At 42.6% G+C, this 10,917-nt stretch overlaps 1 protein-coding gene across 1 annotated transcript in view; it reads right to left on the bottom strand.

Annotated features, from left to right (window-relative positions):
* NKAIN3 (sodium/potassium transporting ATPase interacting 3) overlaps positions 1-8,678 on the bottom strand; it is a 508,353-nt gene extending 499,675 nt beyond the window's left edge. The window contains exon 1 of the mRNA XM_081504335.1: positions 8,495-8,678. Coding sequence (XP_081360461.1) covers positions 8,495-8,548 — 54 coding nt within the window. The 5' untranslated portion in view covers positions 8,549-8,678. The remainder of the gene's footprint in view (positions 1-8,494) is intronic.
* Positions 8,679-10,917: the final 2,239 nt, after the last annotated feature.

The raw sequence follows: 10,917 nt of genomic DNA on the forward strand, positions 1-10,917 counted from the left end.
AAAGAATGTTTCATTAAAGGACATTTAGAGCCTATCTCCTGTTTTATTTTAGTATCTGCCAAATATATCAAATAAAAATGTAAATTAGATAGTTTGTGCTATGTGTCATTTGTTTGTTCCACTATTTAACTGGCATTTTGAATATGAATCTTTGATGATGTGCTATCTTTTAGTCTAATGTTGCATTCTGTTATAAATGCATGAGGATTCACACACATTAACATCAATTAGTGTTAATGTGCATTAAAAGCATGAATTTTTGATGCACCTAAGAAAGAAGGTCCACTTTAACTTCATCAAATATTTGTCAAATAGTTTCCCCAAATTGACACTCAAAATATCTTCAAAATTGTGTGAAAAATCTCTTTTCAAAATTAATGTTAAAATTATTTTGAAGTGTAACATAAAAAGTATTAAAAGAAAATCAAAATAAGCAATTAAAAAGATTACCATTTATGGTTTTCTTCTTAACCTTCTCATTTTTTGCCTAAATTATTATAAAGCCTAGTTTACCTAAGAATGAGCTTTACTTTTAGAATGATTAATACATTTATTCTCCTATTTCGTGTCATCTCACCAATGATATGCATCAGCTAACTTTCAAAATGCAACACTAAAAGGCACCCAGTTCTTCAACCCCATGCCAGGTTGCTCCTCATGGCGAGTGGATAGAGTTGGATTTCTGCCCAACAGATAACACCTGTGCTCACATAACACACACATCTTTCTATTAAGGCTCTGATAAAATATGTTCTGCTTCTTATCTTCCTGGATTCCTCAATTTTGCTGGTCATCTGTCTGTTTCACTTTTCTTTCCATCACAATTATCACTTCATTCTTTGGGACCTTGGGAAGAATGGAAGGGAGATGCTTCTGTGATTTGTCGTCTTGTTGTGAAAGCCCTCAAATTTTGTGTTTTCCATTCTGATTTTTATCCTTAAAGAGTACTTTTTATTAAGCATTTGAATCCTGCTTTTTAAAGCAAGATACACTTAACTGATGAAAACAAATGCTTAAGAAAATTGTCAAAAGATACATAAATAAACCTGCTTTATTTTCTACTTTTGCAAAGAAACCACAGTATATTAATATGTATCTAATGCCAAAATCTTAAGTAATATTAACTCAAAATTTCTTATGCTTACATTTGAAATTCTTCTTTTATATAATCTGGATAATTGTTCAAATGCTTCCTTGAGACCCAAAATGGACATTGTAAAATTTGTGAGAGAAAAATGAGAAAAACATAGACAAAGCAGTTCATTTTTTAAAAAAAGAAAGTACTACTAAAGTTCTGGGGAAAGAAAGCAATTTATTTTTCAACATCTTATGATTAGGATTATCCTCTTGGAAATAATCAGAATGGAAATGATTTTGTTAAAACTAGGGACAATTAAAAAAAAAAAAACCAATAGCACTTGATATGTGCTTCCCTGATGGCTCAGCAGTTAAAAATCCATCTGTAATGTAGGAGACAACAGGAGATGAAGGTTCGATCACTTGTTGGGAAGATCCCCTGGAGGAAGGCATGGCAACCTACTCCACTATTTCTGCCTGGAGAATCCCACAGACACAGGAGCCCAGTGACCAAAAGTCCATTGGGGGTCACTTGAACATAAGAATTTGTGGGGAAAACAATTCAACCCAGAAGCCCATAAGAATACATTTCTTAAGCAAATTTGATACTTTGTACACATAAATAACAAAAGAGCTATAAAGGGATTCGGGTTTGTAGAAAAGCGGCTAATGCAGAATATTGTACTGATTTTAACACCTATCACATTTTAATGAAAGTCTCTTCATTAGACAAACATTTAATTTCCCTAACCATTTCTAAGTTTTGTAAGATGAACCAGAGTATTTAAATGTAGAAAAAGAATAGAAACTAAATGATTACAAATTATATTGTTCAGGAGAAGAGAAAAAGCTGTTAAAAATACATCTTAAGACAGAAGTATCAGTTTATCTACACAGTAAAATAAATGTATTTCTGCATTTACTGCCAGATATCTATGATAACTGAGTGGTTCATTTCATAAAACTTATTTAAAAACATGTTACCACAACTACGCCACCAGGACACCTCTCAACACCTTTTGTCTCAGCATCACAGTGACACCTGTGGTCACAGATGGTCTGAATGTGGAGTGGAGAGAAAGTTAACTGATTTTTCATGATGAGAAAAAAGAATCACTAGCTTGATTTCATTTGACAGGATATGCTCTAAAATAAAAACAGAGACCATCCTGGTGTTAAACGTTGCTTGTTTTTATATAAATACTCTAAAGATTTCTGTTAACTGTGGATATGGAAAGTAAGAGTTGGGAATTTTTAGTCCTCATAAAAATGTGGCAACCACCTATCCATAAAGTGAGGCAATGCAAGATGCAATCAATCTCTCCTGGTAATGTCCACCTCCAGGGACAAAGCTGCCCCTGTGATGTGGAGAAGACGTTGAAAGTTCTGTGGGTACAACCCCAAGCTAAGTTCAACACTTTACCGAGACAACTCTAAGCTGCAGCATTGTTTACAATAGCCAGGACATGGAAGCAACCTAGATGTCCATGGGCAGACAAATGGATAAGAAAGTTGTGGTACATATACACAATGGAATATTACTCAGCCATTAAAAAAATGCATTTGAATCACTTCTAATGAGGTGGATGAAACTGGAGCCTATTATACAAGTGAAGTCAGAAAGAAAAACTCCAATACAGTATACTAACGCATATATATGGAATTTAGAAAGATGGTAATGATAACCCTATATGTGAGACAGCAAAAGAAACACAGATGTAAAAAACAGTCTTTTGGACTCTGGGAGAAGGCGAGGGTGGGATGATTTGAGAGAATAGCATTGAAACATGTATATTATCATATGTGAAACAGATCACCAGTCCAGGTTCGATGCATGAGACAGGGTGCTCAGGGCTGGTGCACTGGGATGACCTTGAAGGATGGGATGGGGAGGGAAGAGGGAGGGGGGATGAGGAACACATGTACACCCATGGCTGACTCATGTCAGTGTATGGCAAAAACCACCACAATACTGTAAAGTAATTAGACTTCAATTAAAATAATAAATAAATTTTTTAAAAAAGAAAGTGGCTTGGAAATGCATGTGGAGGAAATTCTGGATTTAGAAACATGCCATTAAGACTCCTTTAAATGCGGCAACTAAAACAGTTTACTAAAAGCACACGATCAAATGTTTCACATGTATATAAACATTATTCTAAAACAAGCAAAATTAAAAGCAGGCTTCAAAAATGTGTCTAAAGTTCTTGGATGACTTCATGAATCTGTTACCTGGAACCGCTTTTTCAGAAAAGATTTACTTTGCACAGTTTTCTTTGGGCATGCTTTACACATTCTCTCCAAGCTTATCTAGCAAAACTAGGAACATGAATGTGAAATGTGAGGCAAACACTCAAATGTGCTCGAGGTTAGAAGCACAGTAAGGATGAGAGGTGGCCAGAGCAGTGCGGTAAAGGAAGCAGAATGGAGACTGAGATTTTACAAACCAAAGCTCATTCAAATACACTAGCCTTAAAATGGTAAATTTTCTCTAATGATATCCCCAATCTGGGGAGGAGGGGGTCAGAAGCAGTGTGAATGAGATGATAAAAACCTTTCATTTGTTTCTTTAACTTTTAGAAGGAGTTAATGGACCATCTTTTAATGGTCCACATAGTGACTTAGTCATCAGCACTCAGCTTCTCTTCAGCAAATGTGTCCTCTGAATGCCATTCCCCCTCAACACCCACACTTATTTTAGTTGCTTCATAACCCCCATCTTCCAACAGTTGGTGGGAGCAGAAACAAACATGAAAGGGGAAAAAAGACAGCTGGATTCAGTGGAAAGAACACTAGATCTCGGAGTCCTATCCGGTGGTAGGCTGGAGGAGGCTCACACCAGCTCATCGAGTGGAACTTGGAATTTAATGAGCCAGCTGTTAACATAACCATTATTTTAAAATAAATAATAAAGATTTTAAGTCAATTGCATTAAAAAACAGAGGGACTAAAATATCTTAAGCACATCCTTTCCTCATTATTTTACTGTGTTTTACTTTCTTTATGCTGTTGAGGTTATTTATGCTTATTTGGGGGCTTCCTTGGTGACAGATGGTAAAGAATCTGCCTGCAATGCAGGAGACCCAAGTTCGATCCCTGGGTCAGGAAGATGCCCTGGAGAAGGGAATGACTACCCAAGTCAGTATTCTTGTCTGGAGAATTCCATGGACAAAGGAGTCCATGGGGTGGCAAAGAGTCAGACACGACTGAGTGACTAACACTTTGCACTTTTCACATGCTTATTTTATCTGTTTGATGGAAGGACCTTGTAATAGTCTACTTCAAATTGGCCAGTGTGGGAATATTTATGCCAAAGAAATGGGCAAATGCTAAAAATCAGGGTGTAACATTGTTTTGTTGATTGTCTAGACTTAAGAAAATGATAGAAAACTTTTTTCTAGCAATGTGTATTAAACTTAAAATGTGTCAGCTCATTATATTCCCAATAGCACAAAAGAGCTGAAGCAACTCAATCAAAAAATGGGCAGAAGACCTAAATAGACATTTTTGCAAAGAAGATACACAGATGGCCAACAGACACGTGAAAAGCTGTTCTGCATTGCTAATTATTAGAGAAATGCAAATCAAAACCACAATGAGGTATCACTTCACATGGGTCAGAATGGCCATCAACAAAATGTCGACAGATAATAAATGCTGGAGAGGGTGTGGAGAAAAGGGAAATTTCCTACATTGTTGGTAGGAATGTAAATTGGTACAGCCAATAAAGAACAGTATAGAAGTTCCTTAGGAAAAAAAAATAGAATAACCATATGATCCAGGAATCCCATTCCTGGACATATATCCAGAAAAAAAATGAAAACTCTACTTCAGAAAGATATATACACCCCAACGTTCACAGCAGCACTGTCTACAACTGCCAAGACATAGAAACAACCTAAGTATCCCTCAACAGATGAACGAATAAAGAAGATGTGGTATATATAAACACAATGGGATATTACTCAGGCATTAAAAAGAACGAAATAATGCCATTTGCAGCAACATGGATGCAACTAGATATTACCATACTAAGTGAAGTAAGTCAAACAAAGACAAATATGATATCACTTATATGTGGAATCTTAAAAAAAAAAATACAATTCAACTTATTTACAAAACAGAAACAGACTCACAGACATAGAGAATAAACTTAAGGTTACAAGAGGGGCAAAAGAGTGGGGGGATAAATTAGGAACCTGGGATTAACAGATACACAATACTATATATGAAATACATAAACAACAAGGACTTACTCTATAGACATTAACAACAAGGACTTACTCTATAGCACAGGGAACTATATTCAATACCTTGTAATAACGTATAATGGAAAAGAATCTGAAGCTGTACCCCTGAAACCAACACAATATTGTAAATCGACAGTGGTTAATTTTTTTAAAAAAAGAAATGAAGAAAATAATTCTCCAGTACTTGAAAACTATTACCTAATTTAGCAAAGAATCTGCATATGCTGGGAGAGGTCATGGAGCAGACCTGACCTCCAGGTGACTCTCAAGAGGGACTCGAGGCAATGGGAGGCTCCTCCTGCTCTCCCAGTCCTTGGAATCCAAGTCCTGCCTACCATTCCCTCAGTAGAGGCTGAAACCATTTCAAGGATATGGCGTTGACAGCAGTGTGCTATTGAGACCATCCAGAAAGAAGATATCACTGAACCCAGAAAAGGGTTCATCCGATTCATGGAACAAAAGAGATTCTGCCAGAATTAATCGGCTATGTAGAACTTACAATCAAGGGTACTGCATATTTTATTATTGTGTGCATGTGCTCAGTTGTGTCCAACTCTTTGCAACCCCATGGATTGTAGCCTGCCAGGCTTCTCGTCCATGGGATTCTCCAGGCAAGATACTGGAGTGGGTTGCCATTTCCTTCTCCAGGGGGTCTTACTAACCCAAGGATTGAACCTGTGTCTCTTGTGTCTCCTGCATTTGCATGTAGATTCTTTACCACTAGTGCCGCCTGAGAAGCCCTATTTTATTTGTCAAACTGAGTGCTGTGTGTTCAGTCGCTAGGTCGTGTCCAATTCTGTGACCCCACGCACTGCAGCACATCAGGCATCCCTGTCCTTCACTATCTCCCAGAGTTTGCTCAAATTCATGTCCGTTGAGTCAGTGATGCTAATCTAACCATTTCATCCTCTGTTGCCCCCTTCTCATTTTGCCTTCAATCTTTCCCAGCGTTAGGGTCGTTTCCAATGAGTCGGTTCTTCAAATCAGGTGGCCAAAGTACTGAAGCTTCAGCTTCAACATCAGTCCTTCCAGTGAATGTTCAGGGTTGATTTGCTATATATCCTTAATATACACAATATTTATAACATATTATGTAATAATGTAATATATACGTATATGTTTTGTTTGTCCAAGATCTAATCATCAAATGTTTACCATCAGTGTGCTGTCTCTACTATCTAAAAACTATTAATTTGAAGAAGTCCTTGAATTCTATGAGCATCACCTTCCTGTTCTGCAAACTAGAGAAATGGGTGCCTTCCTCAGAGGATAATTTTAAGGGTAAAATAACGTTCATGTAAAAACATGGTATGGATCACAAGTGTTAATTTACCATCATCAATTCAGCCATATGTTTCAGCTCCTAATACAGGCACTCCTAAAGAACTTCAGGATTTGCAAAGATGAATAATGTTTGCTCCTTATCCTCAGGCTGCTTACAGTCTAGTAATGTGTAAATCACTAAAAATAACGTAAGAGGATGACATGCCTTCTCACAGAGGAAAAAGCAATATACTGTGCAATTAAAGGAAAAGAAGTGATTGATTTTACCTGGAGCACCAGGGAAGACTCCATAGAGAAGGTGGAATTTTTAGATTAGCTTTGAGGAGTAAGTTGCATTTTTATCAATTAAGGTGTACGTGGAAGATGGAGGCATTCCAGGCTGATACATGAAATACCAAACACATTATCGTCAAAACAAATACAATATCAACTAAGGACATCATAACTGCATTGAAAAATCTGCTGTATCAAAAACCCTTCCATATCATTTGTGTGTAAAACAGAAAGAATGATGCCACTATAGATTATACAATCCAGTGTGCCCATCTACTATTTTGCATACTCAAAGGCTGACTAAATATTTCTTGTTTTCCCAGCTTATAAGCCATGTCCACTTCTAACAACCAAAGTATAAATTATCCTCTGCCCTTCTTAATGAAAGAAAACATTCACGCCCCAGCGAATTTTAAAATTATTTTTCAGGAAAACTCTATAAAATACATCCTATATAACAGAACAGAAGGAATGTTCCAGAGATTTAAAGCAAAGGAGTCACTGATTTCAGATCTATAAATATATAAATTATGCACACATTATGTAAACAATGAAGAGAACCTCTCAAGTGAGGGTTTAATGGGAGAGTCAAACACTGAGGCAAAAGAAAAGTGAAACCTCTTAAAACATTCATGGGTACAAGGACTAACTATTAAAGAAAGAGCATTATTTTATCCCTCAGTTAACGAGTCTTGCAAGGGTTGACCTTACGCAGTCAAGCTCACCAAAAACCTTTTTCCTTCTGATAGTCAAAATAGGCTAGCTAATGCTGGTGACTTTGAAAAACAACACTTGGAAAAAAGCTTGACATAGCCTCTAAAGAGTCTGTCCTTAAGTGTAATAAAAGGGAGATGTCTATGAACCTCTCACACATAGAAGTCTCACACATTGGTCTGTGGCCATGACCTCAAGCGACTATGCAATAGACCACAGGGCCAGTCTAGGTCCCAACAGGACATATGTCAAGAGAAATGTTCGTCCCACACTGAAAGCCCTTTCACTCTCCGCTCTGGTCCCCAACTTCCCACTCCACGAACTCCCTGGCAAGCTACCATGCCTTCTGTCCCACAAGACAGCTGTCAGTCTGTCGCTGTCTGAACAGGCCACATTTCACCCAAATCTAAAGAGAAATTGGAAGGTTGGAGGCTGAAACCTTCTGTTTCAAAACACACACAGCGCGACCTCCTATGCTTCCTGGAGACCCAAGCCTCCTCAAACAACCGCTTTCAACCGCGTTTAAGGTACGAACACCTCACTCTTAACTAAGACTTGGGGGCAGCGGCCCCGTCTCCCCAAGACTGGGCATTCCCACGCACCTTCTGATGACACCACGTTACTGGAAACCATCCCGAGAAGAAAGAGCCCACAAGCCCCCGTGAAACTTCAGCGGGAAGGCGGAGGGGCTAAAGCCCGCTGGCCAGCCCAGGAGCGGGGGAGTCGCTCACTACCCCCAGGCACCCCGGGGCAGTAGCCCCTTGACCGCGTGGCGACGCCGGGCGCCCGGGGCCCCGGGGAGACCGCGCCCTCGCGCAGGGCAGGGCCACCCGGCGAGAGCCCGCGGCGGGCCGGGAGGGTGAGGGCCGACGGAGGGAGCCGGGGCAGGAACTCACCAGCTGCAGCGCGCAGAGGCCGATGAGCGAGCAGCGCCCGGTGCAGCAGCCCATGGTGCCCGCGGCGTCCGAGCGGCGCTCGCCGCCTGAGGTCCTTGTAGTCCGGCGCCGCCGCCTCCCGACTCCGGAGCGGGCCCCTCCCGGCGCTCGCCCGCCCGGCCCGGGCTCGCGCGCCCCGCGGCCGCCGCTCTCCGCTCCCGGGGCCGGGCTCGCGCGCCGCCTTTGTTAGTTTCCCGGGCGGGCAGAGGTCAGTGCGGCGCGCACGACCCGAGCTTCTGGCTGGGGTCCCTGCGGCCCGCGGGGCAGGTCTGCTTCTTGGGGTGGGGGAGCCGGGCGGGCGGGGAGGGGGCGGACCGGAGGGAGGGAGGCTACAGATGGTGAGTGGGTGGAAGTATGTTTAGGGGAGGGGAGTGGGGGGGGGCGTCTGAAAAGTGGAGTGGGCTGTGTGTGTGCGCGCGTGTGTGTCGGTGTGTGCTTGTGTGTGTGTGTCTGTGCGCGCGCGCTCGTGTGTGTTTGTGTGTCTGTGTGTGTGTGTGGCGGAGGGGATGAATGAAAGGGAGTGGCGGGGGGAGGATCGGCCTGTCTAGTTAGGAGTCTGGGGAGAGGAAGAGAGAAAGAGAATGAATATGAATGAGCGTGAACTGAGGCGACGGCTGGTGCGGGAGACCCTAGGCGCGGTTGGAACTAGGGAGAACCGGGCAGGCTTTCTGGCCCGGGGCTGTGCTGGATGTTGGGAAGGTGGTCCAGGGATGTACGAAGGAGGGAGCCGGGTTTGACTTTGATGCCCGGAGGTGGAGAGGGTGGGAGTTGAGAGCTCTAGGCGGAAGATGATCCCGGAGGCGAGAAGGCGAGCGCAGCGCCAGGCCGAGCTCCGAGACGCGGGCTGCCGGCGCGGGGGCGTTCACTCGGCCGGCCCTGGGCGTGGGGCTCCGGGGTCTCGGGGCCAGGGTTGCCCTCGGCCGCTGCGATCGGCTACCCCGGAGGCCGGCCCTGCTGGAGTCTCCTGGGCGAGTTGACCGAGTTGGATCCGGCAGAGGCGATGCGGCTGCAAAGAGTTGCGCTAGTACGGAGCGCGGGGAGAGAGTCGGAACCGCGAGGAGACCCGGCGTAGGTTTCTCAATTAAAAGGCTGTTAGAAATTGTCACCAGGCGTGAAAGATAAGGACTCGTGGCTTTTCTAGGAATGAGAATGTTTCCGGCTTGAAGATAAATATGATTTCTTCCCAGAGATAATTAAATTGTTTGAAAGGAGCTTGGAAATAAGCCCTGATCCCGGATGGTTAAGATCCAGGACTAACTCTCCAAGAACCCCAAGGAGGCTCTGTTGCTCGCTCTCTCTCCCCTAGTAGGTTAGAGCGGAGGAGTTCTGCGGAGAATTCAGTTTCTTCAGGCTCAATGTCAGTTTTCACGCGCACGTTTTCTACCTGGTGAAACAACGCACGGAGCTCGCGCACCTGGAAGAGCAGAACAAGCTTCCTGGCCGATCGTCTCCAAAGAGGCTTTGCGGAACTTGGCACAGAAACCCCGTCCTAACCCAGTGCTGCCCTCCTGGGTCCTTAGTGGTAGGTTAGTGAGAGGAGAAAGATGTCTGCGTTTTAAAAAATTCACTCCATGCAGGGAAACTGCTCAAGCCATGCCTTCAGGCATTACAGGGAGTTGTGGTTTTATTTGTCTTGAAATTAACTGGCTCTTGCTGAACCGTTCCTTCAGGACTGATGTTTGTAACTTAAAACACAGTTCCCAGGAAAATCGCTGCATGGTGTCTCTGAAATGGTAGTAGGAACACACGAATAACCTGACGATGTGGGTCAAGGAGAGGGTAAAGCACATTTGTTGTTAGGTTGCACCTCTCTCCATTGTCTCGGGGAAGGGGGTTAATAGAGTCAGAAGCTTAAAAAAAAACAAACTTTTAAGACATTAGAGATCAAGGATTATGAGGACATGCTTCTTCTATGCACAATAAACAACCATCACCTTTCATGATGAATGAAAACAACAGGAAAGAATAGGCACTGACAGATAGGTAACTTAGCATGCAAGAAATGATGGGGCAGAAATTCCAGACCACTGACCCCTCTAAAACTGTAGGAGACAGCCAAAGAGGAAGGGGATGAACTGCCTGCAACTTCCAGAAATTATCATAGCCTCTTCGCCATCAGAGATTTGGATGAATGATGATAATAAACGTTATGGCCATTCCTTCCCCCCACATTTACATACATTCACCCCAATATCCTTTTTTTCATCACTTTATTTTTCAGGAAGTACCAAATTTGCAGCTAAGATGAATTGGATCCTTGCCAGGCACCAGGCTAAGTGCTTCATGTGTATTTGTTTATTCCATCCTCACCAGGACCTATGAAGTAGGTGCTATGAGCCTCCCCAGTGAAGAGATGTGAACCTGGGAGCAGGGCATCCAGTGGT

This window comes from Giraffa tippelskirchi, chromosome 6 (genome assembly GCF_054371585.1).
Source record: "Giraffa tippelskirchi isolate mGirTip1 chromosome 6, T2T-mGirTip1v1.2.pri, whole genome shotgun sequence".
Classification (NCBI taxonomy): Eukaryota; Metazoa; Chordata; class Mammalia; order Artiodactyla; family Giraffidae; genus Giraffa; species Giraffa tippelskirchi.